The sequence below is a fragment of the Arvicanthis niloticus genome, chromosome 1 (genome assembly GCF_011762505.2).
Source record: "Arvicanthis niloticus isolate mArvNil1 chromosome 1, mArvNil1.pat.X, whole genome shotgun sequence".
Taxonomy (NCBI): domain Eukaryota; kingdom Metazoa; phylum Chordata; class Mammalia; order Rodentia; family Muridae; genus Arvicanthis; species Arvicanthis niloticus.
Genome location: NC_047658.1, coordinates 106,180,899 through 106,203,698, shown reverse-complemented (window position 1 = coordinate 106,203,698; position 22,800 = coordinate 106,180,899). Strand labels below are relative to the sequence as shown.

At 47.1% G+C, this 22,800-nt stretch overlaps 1 protein-coding gene across 2 annotated transcripts in view; it reads right to left on the bottom strand.

The window, feature by feature from the left end:
- Nucleotides 1-22,800, bottom strand: part of Inpp5a (inositol polyphosphate-5-phosphatase A) — a 184,774-nt gene that overhangs the window by 95,963 nt on the left and 66,011 nt on the right. For both annotated transcript variants that reach the window (XM_076912658.1, XM_034512594.2), the window contains exons 3-4: nucleotides 5,056-5,156; nucleotides 921-1,008 (exon numbers count right to left, since the gene is read on the bottom strand). In XM_076912658.1, coding sequence (XP_076768773.1) covers nucleotides 921-1,008; nucleotides 5,056-5,156 — 189 coding nt within the window. The remainder of the gene's footprint in view (nucleotides 1-920; nucleotides 1,009-5,055; nucleotides 5,157-22,800) is intronic.

The following is a 22,800-nucleotide window of genomic DNA, read 5'->3' as shown; positions in this document are numbered from 1 at the left end:
CAGTCAGCCCCCACCAATCCCACACACACACACGAGATGCAGGGCAGGAGCCATGCCCTGTTCTGCCCACAATGACACACATCCTCCATATGCTTCAACAGAGGCCAAGCCAGGTCGCTGCTCACGATAGCCCATGGCGGAAGACGGGCTGACAGACGAGGATCACTGCTACATTTCCCCTCATGAAGAAGAGAAGTAGCACCTATGAATGTCACATGTCAGAGGGCAACATAAAGGCACAGGGGCAGAAAGCACAAAAGCTAACTGAATCCCTGAAGGCCTGGGCACCCCAGAAATTGAGATGCTGCTCTCCAAACCAATAGTTACAACAGCTTTCAAACCTCTTTTGAGAGTTCCTGGCCCTTCACAGTGCCCTGTACCTCCTAAAGCAGCTATGACCCAGGACACTTATAGAAGAGGAACAGTGCCCATCAGGTTGGTGCAGGCTCTGTTCTATATCACTGTAAGGCACACCTCTTCTGAAGCATGTCTACCTCTAGAGACCTGCTCCGGGCTTACAAAATGATAGTCAAGCCCAGGAGCAGAGACAATGAGCAGCCCAGGTTGTAGTTCAATCTCTCATCTAAGCCACCTCAGAGACCCTGGATCCTCCTCTTCTGTCATATATCTCAAGGCCAGCCTCCCTGAACTGGCCATCCCCATCCCAGCTCCTGCCCATGCTTTCTCTGTACCAGCAATGAGGATGCACTCTTAAGCCTTGGCCACCAGCTCTGCCAGGCTGGGGTTTGGGGGCAGGACTCAAACCATCCAACAGTCAACAGAACATGAAAAGCTTTTCATTTAGGACAGTCACACTGTACTGTGACAGGGCACACACGCCAACTCAGTACTTTTCAAGAACAGCCAAGATTCAGGTGCCTTTGGCCTGGGACTCATGCCATAGCTTAAAAATGACTCACCGTGAAGTGTTCCTGTGATTTGTAGTTTTCATCCAGGTAGACACGAGCCCTGTTGTATTCTTTCATTGCATCACTGGATAGTAGTTCTCTGGGAGGGAAAGAGTAACACAGTTAGCCAAGGCCCAGATGCCATCCTTCCCACAGGTATGCTCCCAGCCACACGGCCATGGTTAGAACTGTTTTTCACATCACCCTAAGACCCACACAGCCCCCAAATGGGCAAAGGAGGAGGGAGGGAAGGAGGAAAGAGTGGGAAATCAGTGAGAGCCACAGTGGAAACCAACGTCCACTTTGTGTCCTTGGTACACAGAGGGAAGCCCACATAGTAGTCTCTGGTCTCTACTCAGGGCTGTGAGATGCCTACATCATGAGGCCTCCTGGGGATAAAGATGCTGATGGAAATACTTGGGACTCACTTAGGCCACACACCATGTGCAGGTGACTTCCACAGTCTGCTGCTCTCATTGGCAGGCCCACAGTGCAGACAGTGACAGTGACTAGCATGTTCTTAAAGTAGACAGTAGCCTGTGCTCATCAGACAATGTGGCAGAACCTCACTGTGTCTCCCACCATCCCTTTCTATGGTCAAAGACCAAATAGTTGATTTTATCATTGTCTCTAGGTTGTCTAGAGAAGAAGTACCTACCACACATCAAGCCCAGAATGTGGAACAAAAGCCCATTCCTTCTCTGCTGCTGCTGAGAAGCAGGCACAGCATGTGACCCAAAAGTACATGTTAGGGAAGAACCCCAGGAGAAACCATAAGTCTAGGAAAGACAGGCAGCAGATGAGCCTGGGTGGACTCCAGTGGACCACCAGGTACTGTTGCTGGCAGCCACAGATCTCAATGTGTTCAGGGGTGTGAAAAACGAAGATAGAGGTGCCTGGGCACCAACCCTGAGCACTGAATTGAGATTATGGGGAGTGAGGAATACAGAGGACAGGGGGTCAACCCTGAGCACCAGGTACATCTGGTGTCAAATGTCTGACATGGTATGATGGCTTAAATGCAATCCCTAAAGACGTACTAGGTAAAGGAACTGACTCTTATAAGTTGCTGTCAGACCTCCACACACAGGACACTGGCACACTCCACCTTCCTCCAGACAAATGCGAGTAAAAAGTTACCTGACATGAGAAGGATATAGGTTTTTTTTCAAAACAAACTACCAACAGATCCAGGCCCAGAAAGGATAAAGTAATAGGATTAGAGGAAAAGAATGTTAAAATGGTGAATATAAATATGATCCGAGCCCCAAACAAAATAGGAATGTACAGAAGAAAGGAGCTTCTGGTGCTGACAGATGAGAATCAGGATCTCACAGGATGAACTGAGAGTGGGCATCCCTGCAAAGCAATGCAGTAGGGGCTCCCACGCCATGTGGGACAGCAGAGCCTCTCTGGGCAACACTGAATCAGGACAAAGGAGAAAAGCAGTATCTGTGGACAGAGAGGACTAATGTTCTCCAAACTTGGTCAAATCTATAGATGCACAGCTCAAAGTAAACAATATTAAACCAAAACATAGCAAACTGAGCTGCTACAAACAAGGTAGATGTAGATGAAAGCAAGCAGCCGGGAAAGCACATTATCCACAAGAAGATGAAGATGCACACAAGGGCTGGGCTCTGGTCGGAAACAATGAAACACAGAAGACAATGACATGGTGTCCTTGAAGTAGTGAGGGAACTGACAAGCTCCCATTCATTCCCAATAAACGCAGCTTTCAAAAATGAGAACAACGAACTTGTTCAGACAAACAAAGGCTGAGAGAATCAACAGCAGCTGACTTGTACTGAAATAAACAGTACAGAAAGCTCTTTGGCTAAGGCAAATGGTCCAGGTAGAAGCCGAGTCCACCCAAGAGCAAAGCGCACCATGTGGGAAGCACGCAAGAGGGTACCTGACAGCCCCGACCTTCTCAAGGACAGCTGTTCTTCAAAGCCAGAGCAGCAGGACTCACACTGCCACACACAGCCAAGGGGCAGTAATGGTAGACCCTCCCTCCTGAGGGCCACTGGTCTGCAGGTGCCCAGGGCTCAGTGCCCACGGCACCTTCCCCTTTCAGATGTTTTGCTGCTCTAGCCCATAAGCCTCTCTCCTTTGTCAACTTGGAGTTCTTGGCATAAACACTAATTTCTGTCAGTGATGTGTGCTGCAGATGTTTTTCACAAGGTGGCTTAGCTCTTCCTTTGTTCAGAGTATCTTTCTGTAACAATATGGCTTTCTTTAACACAACAAATGTGTCAACCTCAGCTTTCTAAGCCGCAAGTTTTGCACATTCTGAAAGAAATCCTCTCTACCTCAAAGCTACAAGATACTCTTCTGTATCTCCATCTTTAAATTTTACTTTAGCATAACTAGAATTCATTCTGAGGCAGTGACCACTTGGGACACTGTGATACAGGATCTTTATGGGGCACATCTGAGCCTGCAGCACCAAGGCCACACACCAAGGAAGACATTCCACACAGCACGTCTCTGCCTACCCTTGCTGTTCCATTGCTGCAAAGGGAGCTGGTGCTCTGGCCAGCAGAACGCCGCCTCAATTTTCCTCTGGATGGTTTCTGTGCTGTCCTTCTCCATGTGACTAGCATTTGTTTATAGAGTGTTGGGGAGGATGCTCCATAACACTTTCATTCAAACTGCCTTGAAGACTACTTGGAAGTAATGTACAGGGTTTTTGACACCTAATCAAGCTCCAAGACCTTGAGTGGTGGGAATGTAACATATGTTGCTTGGAAGAAACTCTGCTGTGAACAGGTTGCTTGCTCAATCTCTCTACACACGGGGATCTTCAGGATCTTAGCTGTCACCTGCAGGGGCATTTGAGCACTGAAGGAGCACTTCCTCCTTTTCTTGTCAAGCTCAGGCCAGATGCAAACAGGAGTAAAGGGACAAGAAAAAGTGGTAACAAGGGCCAGTGAGATGGCCCAGTGGGCAATGGCATCTGTTGTACAAGCCTGGAAACCTTGGTTTGATCCCTGGAGCCCACATAAAAGTGGAAAAAAATGACTCCAAAAAGTTGTGCTCTGACCTCTACATGAGCTCTGTGGCATATGCACCACCCCTTACACACACACACACACACACACACACACACACACACACACACACACACTAAGAATCAGCAACAGAACAGGGGATGGAGGGAACACCAGAGACCCATGGGGCGGGTAATGCCTTCAGTGCACTCTAGGAACTGAGGCAAAGCCACTAACTCGGGACCTAGCTATGTCCATGCCAAGCTATTCCAATGGAGGACAGGTCCCAGGAACACCCCATAGATATTTCTTCTGCAACATTCCCTGTGGTCAAAGCTGTGGCCTAGATGACTTCTTTCAAAGCCATACACCAGGAACAACAAATGAGCCTAATGCAACCCCCATGTTCTACAATCCTTTCAGAACTTTAGCCCATTTCCAGGATTTCTGAAATTCTGACTTTTCCTCTTCATTTCTAGTCACCTTTCTGGTCATCATGAGGACGCTTCTAGAAAACCACACACAGAAAAAAAAAAAAAAAAAAAAAAAAAAAAGGCAGAATGAATACATTGGGGACTGGGGGCAAACAGAGAAACAGAGACTTCAGGGCTGGTTCCAAAAGGCACAGACGAGAAAGGGCCCTAATTCCAGACCTAGAGCTACTCAAGGTTGAGTACCTGCTTGCTCCTCTGTGTCCATTCACAGAGCTATCTCAAGAGACGCCATTCCCCTTCTTCCTGGGCTGAGCTCAGATGGTCCTATCATCTAAGGAGCTACAAAACACAATCTGCATTGGCTCCAGACATACAGTGCTTGTCTCCTGGATGACCTTCCTAGGCTTTGAAGCTGAGAAGCTGCTGCAGAACCCAGTCCTGCCCATCATCCATTGCCCACTGTAGCAGGTTGGTTAGTACTCATCCACCTCAGGTACTTTGATGGGGGGATCCCCAAGACCTGCCCACCTAGCCTAGCAGTACAAGTGCTTACTCTTTGGAGGTAAGCAGCTGCCAGATCACTGAGCCACACACCTCTCTGGAGAAAACTGCAACTCTCTCAACATGATCCATAGATGAGTTTCAAAGGGTGGTATTCAAGACCACATCCCATCCAAAGACCTACCCCACAATCCACAGGCTCCAGCTGAGACTTACTTGACAAATTTGTCCACATGAGACATGGAGGCCTCATAGTTTTTCCCTCCGAATTCTTGGCAGTGCAAGGCCATGAAGTGAGGCTTGTGTGTGTGCAGGACCTGGGAAGAAAGCACAGAGTTAGAGCACAAACCCTGGCAGGTCAATGAAGCATGTGCCTCACCTCAACAACCAGGCACCCCCACAAACAGCAGGGCACAGGCCACACAGCTGTGTCCACAGTTCTTAACTGATTCTATGAGTTGCCACCTTTATGCTGCCAAATGTTTGTTTCTAGCCTCTTCCATATTTCCTTAGCAAAGATTCAGAATTTCTTTTTTTTTTTCTTTCTTTTTTTTTTTTTTTTTTTTTTTTTGGTTTTTCGAGACAGGGTTTCTCTGTGTAGTCCTGGCTGTCCTGGAACTCACTCTGTAGACCAGGCTGGCCTCGAACTCAGAAATCCGCCTGCCTCTGCCTCCCAAGTGCTGGGATTAAAGGCGTGCGCCAAGATTCAGAATTTCTAAGAACCATTTTCTATAACCCAGAGGCACCTTTCTCTAATTACAAAGAAGTATTGCTATGGACAAGAGAACATCAGGAAAGTTCTCAATCCAAGTCACAACTTCAGCACATCATTAACACTGCTTTGCATACCTGTTGAGAGATTGAGTCCAGGCAATCATGTGTGTGATATCATGTGCTCCTGTGCATATCGGAGTGTGACAGCATATTCTTATGTGCATGCATCATGCATGCATGCAGAACTGAGTGTCAGCTGAAGTTAGTGTGAGCATATTGCCTGCATTCTGTCATGTGTGCATGCATGCATATGCTTATTATGCTCAGGTCCATTCTTAATTCAGGATCACCAAGCTCACTCCAGTAACCATGTTGTCTGAAGCACCGGATATGCACATCTTATGTTCTCTGTAGCCTTAGAAGCTGTTGCCCTATTGTCTAATTTATAGCAGCAGAGGAGTCCAGGATATGGCAGAAATACACTCATGGTCTCATGCGCGTTGCATGAGTGGCAAAGCCTGAACTTGTCTACAGCTTACAACCCTACTTCTGTCCAGCTATTAAGGTTCCTAGTTTTCCAAAATACTGCTGAAATTACCAGCAAACTTTGCTTGGCATGGGCAGTATAGCACAGGAAAACCAACAATCTCCTAGGCAATAAGGTGGTGAGGCACTTGGTTCTGTCCTCCTGGAGCACAGGGAGAGTGGCGCCTAGAGGGCAGATCACTGATGGGAGGCTGGGCCCCAGCAGACACTGAAGAGCTGGGACAGGGGGGAAGGAAAAGCCTCTAGGAAGGGCCAGAAGGTCAGATTGGAGAAGAAAACACTAAGTTGAAGTTACTGTCACCACAGGGCCAAGATGGTAGCAGAGAAACCCAAAGACAGGGCTGGAAGCCAGTATACCTAGAGCCAGTCAGGGGTTGGGGAAAAGTCCCCACGAGTCCCAATTTCCATTTTATGAACAGAGTTACATAGCCACTTTCTGTAGGTCTTCAAATCTGGCTGTCTTCATCTAACTTCCAAGTAGCATTTTCCCTTTCTAAGTGAGTTTTTACTGTTTAAGCAAATAGCCTTTCATAGCACAAAGGTCAATACTTGAATGACTAGAACTCAAGGGTCAACTATGATCCTACATATCTTCAAAGGAGAAGGATCTAAGATTAACAGCTACATGAGGACCCAGCTATGGGCAGTGGAGGAAGGAGCTCCAGGCTAGCAAGAAAAACACCAGCATAACAGTCAGGCAGGGACGGCACCAGGCATACTGACCCCTCTCCAGACATGATAGGTACGACTCAGAAGTCAGACTTGGCCAGAAACTACAGAAGGAAATATGATCTCACCAGGGCAGAGAATAAGGTAGATCAGACCATGCTGTGGTCATAAGATAACTTTGTTTAAGGTAGATATCACCTGGAAGAGGGCCAGAACAATGGGACCAACCGCAAGACCTAAGCTCAAGTGAAAAGGTCAGGAGAAGGAACACAATGAGTGGTTGGTACTCTAAAGGGCCACATTTACCCAGCAGGTCAGTCTGCTCCATTGAAGGTCCCTGGTTAAAAAGAGTGGCATCAGACAGACAGCTGTGCACTGAAAGCCAGCAAACAGGATGAAAATTATCCACAGCAGGTGTCAGCATAGCCACAAGACCATAGCAGTAATAAGCCTGGCTGAGACTCAACAAAAGTTATAGCCAGTACCGGCACTGTCTGCATCCATCCCCCACACACTTAGGGCAGGAGCACGCTGTGTGTATCTCAATGTGGAGGCATAGCAGAAAGCCCACCAGATTCACCTAGAGAGGACCTTAGCCCTGCCCTGACTGCCTCAGAAAAGCAAACCCCAAACACCCCTGGAAGTCTCGGGGTCCTGAACATCCACTTAGAGGGTCAGGACATAGAACCTGAAGCCTCACAAAGGTGACAAAGACAATTCTAGAAGGGTAGCTGGCTGGCTGGCAGGGGTCTAAGAGTGCTTAGCCTTGTCAGTTATGTTAATTTTTTTAAAGTAAAGTATGTTTGCGTGTTTCTTATACAGTACCAGTAAAGACTTTGAAAGAAACAGAGGAGTGATGAGAAGATATGCAGGAACTGTCAGATGAGGCCAGCACTGACAAGTTCTGACCTGACTAGGCTGTCCAGGACATACCTCCTAACCTCACTGTATGTTCACAAACCCCACATCTATGGAGTGTGTGGCACAGGCTTGGACTGCTTTGCCACTTCAGGAACATGAACCCAATGAGTGGCACACTGTGCCCAAGGACAGCACCAAGAGCTTTGCCTAAGTCCCTGCACATCAGTGACTCCATCTTGCCCTGGATTTTACTCTTCATCGCTGAGGTCTGTTCCCACACTGGGCTAGTGGTTTGGAGGTCACTTCATGACTACCACTGTGTGTCTTGGGACCAGTTTCTGTCCTGTCAAAGCTGCTTCTATAAATTAAAGATGAAGCTTCCCCACAGGTGATAGGAAGAAGCCATAAGCTGGTGTGAGGAAGGGCTGTGGGTCACTGCCACCTGGCAAGACTCCTTTGTTTCATTCATGCCTGGACACATTTGACTTGGGTCTCAATCTGTGTTGAGGATATGGAGTCCACAATGACACTTATAACACATCCAGCATAGCCAAGGAAGCAATGGGCACTGCTGTCTCCTGAGATCCCAACAGCCTATGTGACTGGGGTACAAATGAGGAGTAGTCACCTCAGAGGGCCAGGCCCAGATCCCACCTGGCCACAGCAGCAGCACCGAGGCATGAGCTGGGTAGCCATTCCTTGTAGGTTCTACACATTGGCGCCAGCTGGGCCACTCTAGTAACAAGGCATGCTTCTCTCATGGGAACACACACACCTTGGACCTGTCTAGCTAGCACTCAAACAGGAATCTCATTCATAACTACATCCTGGTGCTCTTCCATTGTGCCCATTCTCCTCAAAGACTTGTATCTGGGTGATTTAATGCTGGTGTGCTCTTTCTCTTTATGGAGATAGAGTAAGCAGCACGCTTGCTTTCATAATAGATTCTTCTGCAGGCCAAGAAAGAAAGCCCTGTTAAGAAAGCCCTTCCAGGGACTCTGGTATTTTCAAGCTCTATGAAGTAAGCCGAAATCCACTTTTGCTCAACCTTCATGATGCATGTCCTCAGCCTCCCACCCCCTTCTATAGGTCCTCTTCTCTGCTTCTTCAGCTAGTTTTCTTAGGTTGGAGGGATATTTTAGTTGCATGACAACCTACCCTCCATGTGATGCATAAGTTCCCCTTGGGTGAAAACACAGATGATCATGAAAACATCATGTGCCATAGGGTTGTAACTGGAATACAGGAGCAGGAGACCAGAGCAGAAAAAGTCATTTTAAAAAATGACAACTGAAAGTTGTCTTAGTTTGCTGAAATGCACAGTCTCTAGAAAGTCAATGAATTCCTGGCAAGCTAAGCCAGAGAAAACCAAACATCACCAAACCTATGAGAACCAAAGACTAGAAAATCCATCTAGAGAAAAGTAATGGAACACAGACTCAGCAAAGATACTCCAATTCCTCCGATGTCATTCAGGAAACAGATTCACATGCTGACAAGAATACAGGTCACATCCATCAGGAAAGAAGGCAAAATAAATATATTTTCAAAGAAGAAAATTCAGAAAAATCCCTTCCACAGACCTGCTCTGCCCTAAGCAGCACCAGGGACAGATGTTTGCAAAAGGCCTCTAAGATTTTTGGAATGGAGGAAAAGTCTGGGTAAGCAAAAAGATGGCTTCTTGCTATTTTAGATACACAGCTTCCAGAGTAGCTGAATCCACAAATTTCCCCAAAATTTCATTCATATGTATATGTATCACAAGCTACACACACAAGCACACTTGCACACACGTGCAAACATGCATACAAAATATAGAAATCATGATATGTGCATTTATATATAAGCAAAATAACCTACATCTCAATTTCAGTGTGACTGAAGATGATATAGCAGCAACCATAACCCCTACCGCCTGGATCAGAGCTTCTGGAGAAGCAAAAAGTTAGTTCAGAAAATGGAGTCTCCAAGATTCTGGGGAAGATTGCAGGACATCGGTACATGAGCTCCAGGGAGATCTCAGAGGTCTGCAACTTAAAGTAGGTTGGCACAAAAGAGTAATCTGTGACAGGGTTCCTGAGAAGAAAATAAACCATGAAGAAGCTGCCCCAGCTCAGAGAGGAGTAAAGCACAAACACAAAAAAGTAAAGCTCAAAAAAAGGAGTTGAAGAAGTCAAGAACCATGATGTTCAAAAAGCAGCAATCAGGAAATAGGCCACAACCAGCAACTACCAGGAGAGGGCGCCAGCACACCAGGAGTCTCACAAACTACCAGCACAACCACCAATGAACAGCGGGCTCTGGGAGTCCCTCACATGCTGCTGAGCTTTAAAAGTCCTGCATACAGAGAAGCCTTTGCAGAATAACCAGAACAGGCTACGTTCACTGTGACCACAAAGGCAGAACCACTGCAAGAAGAAACAAAGAGTCAAGCAGGAAAGGGACGAGGAAATGAGGACCACAGTACTCAAGGAATGGCAGAAAGAACAAGCCAGAGAAAACCAAGTATCACCAAACCTACGAGAACCAAAGACTAGAAAAGCCGTATGTCCATCTAGAGAAAAGTAATGGATCACAAATCACAAAAGGCACCAGAAAGGAACAAGTAAGGAACCTCAGCAGTGTGTCAGTGAGAAGTCCTGGCAGGGAGGGAGCAGGAGCAGGGAGTGAGGCCCGGGAGGAGGATGCAGAGCTGAAGCAGGACAGAGCTGAGCAGCACTGACCACCATCACAGGAAACAAGATTTGAATTTGCCCAGGACAGGCTCCCAGAGCACCCAAAACAGAAACTCCAAAGCACTGACTCCGAGAGTCACAGGCCTCCAGAGCAAAAGACCACAAACAGGGACAGCAAAGGCCCAGCCTGGGACTGGACTCTGTAAAAGCACTGTCAAAGAAAGACAACCATAGAAACACCTTTAGAAGCATCTCAGAGGGATAAAGTACTATTCACTGAGGGTACTATGAAGCCAGGCTCTCATGAGAGAATGTAGCATGGCTGTCCCAACAGAGCTCTGAGGGCATCTAGGTGACCCAGGTGGAGGCTATCTGTTTAGGCCCTGCTAGCCACTTGAGTCTGTGTTAACAGCTGAGCTTTTCAGGGAGAACACAAAACCAGCTATAGGCTGTGCCCCATTTCCCAAAACAAATTTGGCTAATAAGGGTGCAGATCCTAGGTTTGATTCACCAATAGTGCCTATTAGGTTCTTCCACACCCACAGATACAACTATATACTACATAGAACTCTTTACGACCTCAAGGTTTCCACACAGATAAGGGAACATTTTTACCTCTACCATCATATATCAAATCTGATATTGTCATCAATGACAAGCCATATATAGGACAGTGGTCTCCAGTAATGAAAACAGAAACCCAACCACCTCATAATGTCATGGTGTTTGTGTCTGTGGTGATGCCAGCACACAGCCACTATTGAACAAATGACTGTTCCTGGTTTCTGTATTCAGTGTGCTACTGTATCTTCAGAGATAGAGTGTTCTACTCCTCCTTACCAAAAAAAGAAAAAGAAAAGAAAAGGCTTCTCTCAAACGGTCCACCTACAGTGTAGCAGCAGCCTCCTCCATCTGTAATCATCATATCCCCTTACCACATCCAAGGGCCACCAAAGTGTATGAGGACGCTCTGGATGCTTGCCTAGCAAAAGTATCTCATGACATGCTTCTCAGAACGAGTCCCTGCTGTTAATTGACACATGACTGTGTATCACAAAACTAGGGCAACCACTCAAAATGCCAGTAAAAAGGCAAACATCTAAAACATAAATCAGAACAGAATGCAAAACCCAAAACAAAGCAGGAATGAGAAACAAAGAACAGAAAGCAGAGTGTGCGTGCAACAAGCAGGTATGAAGGGCAGACCCGACCCAGCCGTACGGCTGCTCACAATGGCAAGTCTGGACCTGCTCTGATTGATGTGGCTGTACAAAAGGAAACAGTTTGTGATTGTCCCCAGAACCAAACCCACTAAGACAGTCACCAGCCTTACCGGATGGCCCTAGAGCCTGGATAGCCAGTGGAAGGTGGTAGGTACAGGGAGGCCTTAGGTATGCTGCCAGCCAAGGCCCACATTAGGAACACACAGGCTTGAAGCAGTTATACAGAAATTATAAAGACCCACTTCATGGGAGCAGAGTCAGTACTGATACCAGAAAAGGCCTCAGAAGATGAAGAACCTCAAAGCCATCAGAGAGAAAGACAGAAAAATGACCTGGGGAAAGGGATAACAACACAAAGTACCCTGGGCAAAAATAACAGAAAGAGAGAGAAACAGAGGCACAACCACTGAAGCTCACCATCCACCTCAGCAACACATATACTCATATGCAGACTCAGAGTCATGGTACGCAAGTGTACAAACACTCACACAAACACATCCTCTCATGAATACAAACAAACCAGGACATAGGATAGCATAATTGCAAGCCAAAACCTATGACATCACAGGTTCTATGCCATGCTCAGTGTCTACAGGATGTGAGCTCTTGTTAGAAGTGTTCTCCAAGAGAAGCCTTCTTCTGGCCATGAACCAAGTCTCAATGAACCTTAAAGGATGGAAGTTACAGCAGCTGTCCTCTGACCTCAGAACAAGAGTCATACATTATTAGAATCTGTTTATACAAACAAACACTACAAATGCTGGCTCATCACAAAGAAGGCAGCTCTATGGTGGCAGCAGAGGATGGACAGAAGGGATATCAGGCCCCAGACCTTTCATGTACAATGCACAGTCACATCTTCTTGTTCATGCTGAGGAACTCATGGTGTAGAATATTACTAAATATTACTAAATATTCCAACTAGATGAAGTGAACCATTTGTGAAGAATATCCCAACAAAGTCACAAGCATTTTCATTTCTACTAGCAGAGCAATCAACTCTAACCATGAGGACCCTGTAAGGAACCGTGAGACCCTGGGTCATGGCTGATGTTCACTAGGACTCAGTGCTGTCCTTCAAGTGCAATGACAAAGGGGCTTTCTTCTTGTTGCTTTGCAGATAACCACAGGACATTTATGGATAACTCATCCCACAGTCCAGTTTTGCTTGAAGATAATGGAAGTGGAGGAGCTGGTGAGAAAATTAGAAGTCTGCCGGCTGCAGAGATGGCTTGGTACTTAAGAGCACTGGCTGCTCTTCCAGAAAACCTGATTTTGGTTTCCAGCACCTACATGTGGCTCACAAACATTCAAAATTCTAGTTCTAAGGGATCCTACACATTCTTATGTCCTCTGAGGGTACCAGGCATGAGGTATACATACATGAATATAGGCAAAAACACTCCTGCATATAAAATAAAATAAATCTAAAAAAATAAATGTGCCAAGCTCAGCTGGGGTGTGGGACTGGCCTGGAGTTCGTGCCTCTACTTCCACAGGCTTGAAGCTGATCAGGCAAATGTATTAAAAGGCAGTGAGATCCAAAGCTTAAATCCCTTTCAGCCAGTGGCCATAGTCCAGTGTTTCTCAAGCTATGGGTCTCCACCCCTTTGGGTATCAAAAGACCCTCTCACAAGAGTTGCCTAACACTATTAGAAAAGATGCTTGTTTATGATTCATAACAATAGCAAAGTTACAGTTACAAAGTAGCAACAAAAATAATTTTATGGTTGGGGGTCACCATAACATGAGAAACTGTATGTAGTAAAGAGTCACAGCATTAGAAGGTTGAGAATCACCACCATAGTCCCTCTGGAATACTGGAATGGTCTTTAAAAACCACCTTGAAGTGTCACAGTGAACATGCCTGGATCATGGGAAATTCTAATCTCCTTTAGGGTCTCTGTTCTTTCCCTGTCTGCTGATGAGAAGGCAGGTTCCTTACAAGTGTCCTATTGTGAAGCTCAACCTGGAACCTGTGTTCCACTCCCATGGCAGTGAGGAGCTATGTGAATCCATGCTATACCCACCTGTCTGGAAGGCTGGCACAAAGGCCAGATCGCATGCTCCAATGAGAGCCAGCCACAGCGTATGATGAGGAGTTCAAAGGAGTTCATTGGAAGAGGATAACTTTTAGTGACAAGCTGTTAGAAATTTTTTAATAACATTTTTTAAAGTATTTCTTTTACAAGGGAGTGAAGCCATCCAGTCATTCATAAGGCACATATAAACACTACTCTGAGAAAGTAGAAAGTCTCAGGGGCACAAAAACTGGGCCCATCATGGCACTATCTTGCTTGCCTTTGGCATGAATGCTGATTCCAAGCAAGTAAGTGTTACTTGTCCACCTGTGCTGGAGACGTGGTATCTATATTCTCATTAATACCTTACAACATTTGTATAAGGAGAGCAGTCACACTCCAGACTCTCAGCTGAGGCCCAGGACCTCTGAAGCAGGTGGCAAAGCAAGAATCATAGCCCTGTGTGGTTCTCTATGGGAAAATGGAGAGAGGGCCTGCTAGCACCAGGGGTTCTGAGGAAGCTAAGCAAGTAGCCCTTTGGCTGCAATGTCATGTGACAATGCAGGCTCATAGTATACTGCTAGTTTCTAAAGCATCCCAGGAATCACTACCTAGGAGACATAAGTCTCCTTAGTGGTGAAATGAGAGTGTTTACTTAACTCACTGTTCAGGCAATGGCAGGCTGGTGAAGGACTGTATACAGCACCTACCATTTCCCTGGGGCCAGTGCCTCTAGCATACCAATACACTCCAACACCCTGTGGGTGGAGATACCAGTAACTTACTGCCATGCAGCAGCAATTCCAGACTCACCGCACAGGCAGGTCAACCAGGGCCATAGGCAGAGACGGTGCCACACAGTCATTAAGGAGAGATGAGCCCAGGGCAATCACAATCTTCAGTCTCACTGTCACTTACTTAATTATGTCACTTACTTCATATAATTTGATTCTTAATAATAGCAGCATCGAATGTCTGACCCACAAGCTCCTGAGTACTTCGTAGGCACCAGTGAGCTTGCCAGCCAGCTGTAGTTGTCCATTTAGCAAAGGGTGGGGTCAACAGAGGAAAAGCAAGGCCTATCCAGGTACGACACAGGGCTATGATTCTTGCTTTGCCACCTGCTTCAGAGGTCCTGGGCCTCAGCTGAGAGTCTGGAGTGTGACTGCTCTCCTTATACAAATGTTGTAAGGTATTAATGAGAATATAGATACCAAGTCTCCAGCACAGGTGGACGAGTAACACTGGCTTGGAATCAGCATTCATGCCAAAGGCAAGTAAGATATTGCCATGATGGGCTCAGGCTGTCCCACTCAGGACCAGAGAGGTTGGAGACCTCATGTAAGGTACTCATAGCAGCTACAAGACAACCAACTGGCTCCTGCACTGATCTGAACTGGCAGCCTGAAGGAGCTTTGTGCCCTTGATAAGCTGGGCAGGCAACATAGCTGGCTTGAGAACAGCACAGTAAGTTTTCTTGGTGGAGCCAGTGGACCTCTTGGGTTGTCTGGCAGCAGGATGTCTGGAGGATAGAGTGTAAAGTCAGCTGCTATCAGATGTCACATCATGGCACCACTGGTGAGAAGTACACTGGAAAATAAACTCCAGTCCTCCACAGGGAGTGGCTGTGGACTGCATGGAATTCCATTCAGTACTGCCCTTGCTTAACAATGGAACTGACAGGTCTTCTCCAGGACAAAAAGAGCCACTTCTGACTTAAAGATAACATGGCTGCTACAAAGGTTCTAATGCCATTTCCGTGAACTAGAGTCTTCAAGGAAATCCCAAAAATACATTAACTAATATTTAATATTAAATATATTAAAATATTTTAGAAAAGAGGGAACCAGACATGTTGGCCAGAAAGAGCACGGGGCTTACATACACCCATGTAGGTTGGAACACAGCCTTCTAACAATAAGTCCCTTCTCTGGGACACTGTGCAGATGCCTGAGTACAGGGCCATACTCAGCTCCCAGGAAGCCTACACTGTGAGCCTGTGGTCATCGACCCTGTACACTGCCAAGAGCAGAGTTAAAAATAGCAACAGCCAGGCCTTGTTAGGTAGGTTTCCTCCAAAGAGGAGTATTGGTGACCTAAAAAGGAATTTCTATCCTGCAGGCTGTCCCACAGGAGCCCAGCCACCAGGATAAGCACTAGGAATATAAGAGCTCTCTGGCCTACTCCTAATGCCAGGCCCTAAGCACCCACCACCCTTGGGCTCAGGTGTGGGCTCTACTACATCCTGTGGGCTGGGCAACAGGCACCACCATACTTGGGTCTATGGCTCTAGTTTCAGATCCACTAGATGCGGCTCCTGGTAGGCCTCATCAAATGACCTCTTTCAAGTCCATGCCTAGCACAGAGGGCCAGCTTGGGGGCGGGGATCAGGGGCTCACTGCCCTGCACAGGACACTGTCAATTTCCCTGACCCCATGTGCAGGCAATGTAGCTGGCCTATGAGCACAGCCCAAGGTTTCTTGGTGAGGCCAGTGGTTCATTATAAGCAGTTCCTCTGGGGACTTAGGAGAAGTCTGCAGCCTGTGAAGAGTGACAGAAGAGGCGGCTGTGGAACTGGGTCCTGTCTTTGGACCCTATGCTTAAGGAATTCTAAGTCATACTGACTGACTCATTGTCATATAAAGAAATCTGTGCCTCCAACTAAGGCCAGAGCAAATTCAAACTTAAGACCACACGCACAGAGCTGCAAGGCCTCCATTAGTTTTCCTGGCTTTCCGGCAGGGCCATGGCCTTGTGAGAACAGACAGAAATGCTGTGGCACCGTTGGACACCTCTCTCAGGAAGCTGCCTACCACACAGAATCTCATAAAGTCTCTCTTCACTCTGGCCACTTCTAGCTCACTGGTGTTTACTGTGAGGTGCACAATAGAGAGGGGAGCCCCATCTGTGAAGTCCAGAATCTCCAACCAAAGCCCCAGTCAGCTCCCTGAGCTGTAACAAATGAAAGCATTTTCTCGGTTGAGGTTACCTCCTTTCAGATAATACCAGCGTGTGTTAAGCTGACACAAAACCACCCAGCACAGTCCTCATGGCCCAACCAACTTTCTTTTTCTTTAAGTGTCTTGCTCCACCCATTTTCCTCTGGCCTCACAAATGACACACAGCCTGTGTTGGAGAGGAAGGCCTACAGTTTAGTCTCCTGCCTCCCTTTGTTCCACCCTGCTATAGGCTGTCGCTCCTCAGGCTTCCCAAACCCTGGCCCAATATGCAGCAGCCCTTCCCCAGCACCACAGACCCTCAGTCCTGCACCTCCTCTCTCCACAAGGTCTTGCTTGCCTCTTCTCTCAGCTCTTGTCATTGGCAAGCATGGCTTTGGGACGGCAGTGACAGGGCTCAGATCGTGACAATACTCAACCACGTGGCTAAAGGCATATCTCACAGCCTCTTTAAGCCTCATTTTCTTATCTTTAAATCTGGGTATGAAGAGTGACTCACTCCCCAAATTTCTGAGGACGTCGGAAGAAAGGGCTGAGCACAACCTTGAACCCCAGGGGCACTCACAATGATGTAACTCAGGCACCCTCCACCCCCCAGCATTATGGTCCAGGGGATCTAGCACATTGCCATCCAAGGACACCAGAGCACTGTAGCCCAGGGGCACCCAGCATGCCACAGCCTGGGGACACCATTACTGATTTAGGAAATGAGAGACATAAGGAAGGATGAAGACATAAGAGACATGAGACCTGTCATATGAAGGTGACAGCACTGGTATTGTTTTTTAAGAACACTTCATCTGAAGCGCTTCTCACAGACAAGTATCTTTACAGATTAATGATTATATGACTGAGTAGCAGTCCAGCCCTTGATGGCAGACGCCCGTGTTAGACTGGTGCTAAGTTGCTGGACCACTGCTATAGATCAGCGAGATGTCCCTAAACATCTGAAGATCTGTTTCTGGAGATCTGCTGAAGAATGTGCCCTAGGAGAGGACTCTACTGTAAACCTACCACAGTCCTTCCCAAAGAGACCCTGATGAATGGTTTTTTGTCAACTTGACACAAGCTGAAGTCATTTGCGAGGAAGGAGCCTTAAATAAGAAAAAGCCTCAATAAGATCAGGCTGTAGGCAAGCTTATAGAATAATTTCTTAATTCATGATATTTGGGGAAGAGCCCAGACCATTATGGGTGGTGCCATTCCTGGGCTGGTGGTCCTGGGTTTTATAAGAAACCAGGCTGAGCAAACCAGAGGAGCAAGCCTCCGTAAGCAGCGCTCCTCCATGACCTCTACATCAGCTCCTGCCTCGCAGGTTTCTGGCCTGTTTGATCTCCTGTCCTGACTTCCTTCAATAGTGGGCTACAATGTGGAAATGTAAGCCCAGTAAACCCTTTCTTCCACACCTTTCCTTTGTCATGATGTTTCATCATAACAATAGAAACCTGACCCAGAGTACTGACCATACGGATCCCTGATGCGCCTCATGCTGCTGTGACAAATTCATCAGTACAATTCGCAGGTAAAAAGCAGAAACAGCAAGCTTGGACTCCAAAGAGAAGGACATCTGAGACACTCAGCAGCCAGCCACCTTCCCTGGTGTCTGGCTCTCCTGAACAGATAACATAAAACATGCTTGATTTCCAAGGCAGCACAAAACACATAAAATATTTTATTACTAACTACACTGATCATATACAATAACAGTTTAGAATCACAGGGTTAAATCAACAGATTATTAAAATAAATTTCATGCACTCAAGAGGGCACAGTCAGGTAGAGCTCTGTGAGTTCCAGTCAGCCTGGTTTACATAGCCAGTTTCAGGCCAGCTAATAGTAAACCCTGCCTCAGAAACAACAACAAACACAATACACTCCATTTGTTTCTTTCCACTGCAGTCCTGGAAAACTTGAAAGTGTGTTAAATTCCTACCTGATATTCTTGTCTGTCTTTCAGTTAACACTGAGTTTTCAGAGACCATGGGACTCACTAGCTCAGCCAGACCCAGACCCTTTCTCTGTGAGCCCTTCAACTACCAAGAACTCAAGACAGCCTGCTCTAAGCAGAGCACAAAGCTATGGTTCACTCCACAGCCCCAGTGTCCCCAGAGCAAATGAGTAGCTGAGGACAGGTCAGGACTGCCCTGTCCTGTGGTGTAGAAAGCCCCTTGTCTGTGTCCTAGCACCTCTGAGCCAGGAGGACTCACAGGTAGGTCCTTTCTTTTTGATAACTCCTTTAATCCTCAGTCTAATGGGGTGGGTGCAGACAGGTCAGAAGGCTTGCTTGAAGTCACAAAGCAAGGATGGGCTGCGGTGAGAATGGAACCCTTTCTGTCAGGCTCCTGAGCCTGCATTGGGCTTTGCAGCCATACTCCGAAGCCTCCTCCTGATGGGTACAAAAGGACCTGTGCCCTCCTCTGTGCTAGCAGACCACTTAAGCTAGAAACATGGCCTTGGCATGCAGGATCACTCCCTTCGCGGAAGACAGCATTGGCAGATCTGCTTTCAGGATTTTCTGCTAGAAAATTTCCAGAAAAATGTTCATGTAAACTTGGGTTCCCTTTACAAAGGGTGCATTTATGATTGCTGATCAGAGATGATAACACCTGTAGTCCCAGCTACTCAGGAAGCTGAGGTGGGAATGCTTGAGTTTACAAGTTCAAGACCAACCTATGCAATAAAGTAAGCTCCCAAATAAAAAAGGACTGTCAATCAGAACCATATGCCATGAACATGCTTGTCAATGATGGCAACTGAATTAAATTTCTATCAATAATGTCTTCAAATCAGATAGACCCATGGTCACCTCCAACTCCTCTCCATGCTTAGACAGGTCACATGCACACAAGGGGGCCATGCTAGCAGGGGTACCTCCCATGCTGCTAGCTCTCTTGAACATGATTTCCATCCCAACCCACAGCATTTCCATTGTGAGCCATCAGAATTGGGCCTGGCCCCAGAAGAAGGGACAAGTTCTCCAAGGTCCCTGGGGCCTCCTCTGCCACCTTCTGCCCCATTTCCCTAAACTGTGTGTTCTACTTTGACAACCATTCAGGCTGGAAGATGCTTCTCTTCCAGCCTTGGTAATTTATTCTCTCATTCACCCATCCATCCCTTCCACAGGTAAGCAAAGAGAAGGACCAGGATCTTTCTGACAGAGTGGGATAGAGTGAACATAAAAGGCCATTACTTCTATAAGGAACATAATACTTAGCAAGTCAGCCAACAGGGGACACCTGCATCCTTTGGAGGCATGACACTCAACACCTCAATTATGCTCACCCCAGTTTCCCCCACAAAACACCCAGGTTGACACTCTCAGGACAGGTGTAAAGCCAGCCTTAGCTCCCAGACTTGGTTCCCCCAAGAGCCAACCAGCAGCATAGGCAGTAGCCTCACCACTCTGTCTCAGTCAGCATATCAGTTGAACAAAACGCTGGAGAAGGAGCAACCTAAACACACTCACAGTTTTGAAGACAGAAGCACAGGGTCAAGATGCCAGTGCATTTGGGGTTGGTGAGGTCTGTGCCTCTGCCCAAGATCTCTGTTGTGTCTTCACGTGTAAAAGCAGACCATCCCTGCTGCCTCTTGTTTTCATGGGCACTCATCCCAAGACCTCATCTAAGCCTCGTCACCCCATAGGTCCCAGCACTGGCACCATCATAAAGGAGGGTTGGACTTCAAGGAGGCAGAAGCATAATGAAGACTACAAATGTCTAAATCCCACAGCTAGTATGACCATATAAAGGATCTAAAACACAGACCAACAAAACAGGAGTGGCTTGTGGGCCTGACAGACTCAGATGCTTCTTTTCACATATGCCTGTCTATATGATGCTCTCTCCTGTAGGTGCTGCCACAATGCCCTTCCCAGAGTCAGGGAGCAATGACTAGTCACACCTGTGGATTCTCGCACTGTTAGGACATGATGCCCTTACCTGGCTACATTCTTACATCCTCTAGCACACATTCTTGGAAAAGACTGAGAGGAATAGGTGTCCCTAGAGAATGACACACAAATGCCCAGGTAGCTCTGGCCAGAGGGAACCCAGATGCCACCAATAGGCAAATCATATGTCACATGTACAGTTACAGAAGAAGGAAGTAGTACCTATAAAGTAACATGTGATGCCTCAAAGTCTTGAGAGGTAAAAGAAGGAAGACAGATTTCAGCAACGGGCATTCTGGAATAGACAACTCAGACTGGCAGAACCTCAGGCTACCCCTGGGAAGCTGGCCAGACAGCCACACCCTGGATCTAGATTCATATGGTATAGATGTGCAAAACCATACCAACAAGCACTTCAAGTTAAAGCACTTGGGCCCAACAAGGTCTAATATACAGTAGGCCTCCTCACTCCTCAGAAAGTCACACTGGCAGCAGGAAGACCCAAGGGGCTCCTGCACTACCCTCAAGACTGGTGTCACCAACTCCAGGACCCCTGCTCTAAGCCAGGGACCAAATGTGCCTCGTGCTTGTATGGTTCTTGACAAGGCACTTCTGTGACCTCAGCCAAAGGTGCAGTCTGAGAGCAAAGGAGCCTAACTTTATCAGAAGCTTTATCATAGACTTAGGCTCAAGCTCCACAGCCTGTATAAGGCACCCTGATCCAGCTGCACCCAGATCAGACCCCAGTGACAAGACTGTTCCCAGGGCCTTCCCTCTTTACCCTTTCCTACTGCCTCTGACCAACAGGCTCTCTTATACTTCACAGAAGACCACAGCACTGGCTTCCTCACCTCTGGCTGTGGTACACTGTGAAAATGTATTGCTTCCTATTCTAGGCCAGGCTCTGACCCAGAAGTTGAGGGTGATTCCTGCCTCTCTGGAATGAGACTAGGTTATATGGTGTGTTTAAAAGACTGGTGAAGCTGTGCCTGGAGGTGCAGGCCCATAAACCCAGATACTGGGGAGCCTAAAGCCTGCCTAGCTACACAGCCTGGGTAACTTAGTAGGATACATCTCAAACTTGGAGGAGGAGGAGAAAGAGGAAGAGGAGAAGAGGGAAGAGGAGGATTTTTAAAGAGAAAGGGGAACTGAGGATGGGAATGGGCTCTAGCTCAGTGGTAGAGTGCACACCTCACATATGTGAAGCTTGAGATTTAATTCCCACACACACAGTGAGGGGAGGAACAATGAAGGTGCAGGGAGCTGGGCACAGGGAAGGGAGCTCCTGTAGCACCTCAAAGATGAGCTGAGGCCCCAGCTTCTGCTCAGGCTACTCTGTGAAGACCATAATGAAAGGGAGGCAGAGGAAGAAGCAGAAGGCCACTGCCTCTAACCAGGACAAGGGGGTGATGACATGAATGGGGTGGCAAGGCTAGGGTAATAGAACTCAGATGACAGAAGTGCCTTGAGTGTGGCAAAGGATGGGAGGGACACGAACTCCACAACTGAAGACTAAAAGTGAGGACAAAGGGCTGCATCAGGCACAGGCAAGTCTGCAGAGTCAGGCAGCAAAGGTGTGTGAGACATAACACCCTTGAGACACAAGGGGTCGAGAGATCCAAGGGGCACCAGGTCACTTCAGAAGCTGGGAATGGGGTTGGGAAGAAAAGGAAAGATGCAAACAGTGTAACAATCCAGGGAGCCCCAAACATCCTTAGAGTATTTCAAAAGACGGACATCAAAATATAAAAAGGCAGCCTGCATCCTGGGCACCGTGGCATGCTGGGCACTGTGGCATCCTCGGCACTGTGGCATCTTAGCAACCAAAGGACACCTGAGTGACATAGGAGCTGTCAAGGGAGGACGGAGTACACAAGTATGCAGCTGACATCAGTCTGGACATCTATTTAGAATTTACCCTCCCACCCCCATCGACTCTTCAAAGAACCCAGGCAGCCCAGCAAGGTGGCATTTCTGCTCCATAGTCCTGTCACTCGTCCACAGCACATGACAGTCATATGGCATGTTCTGAGGCTGGCTTCTCTCAAAGGCATGGATTACGAATAAAGCAGCTGCACATATTTGCATCAAGCTTCTGTATAAACATGCCCTCGTGTCAGCTAGGTAAACAGCAGCAGTCCCTGCTTCCTAAGAATGACATAGCGCCATGAATCAAAGAATTCAACCCAAGAGATCCATATATTAGCCCTCAGGTTCAATAGCTTCTCATAAGCTGACAAACATACAGGAGCTTTTGAGAGTAATTCGTCCCTAAGTGTGATTTCTATTCATTCTTTAACACTGTTTTCATGAAGAACTGTTTCTAATTATGATAAAGTCTAACTTTGGGATTTTTCTTTCTTGAATATACCTTTAGTGTTGTACATAAAAAATCTTTACCTGCCA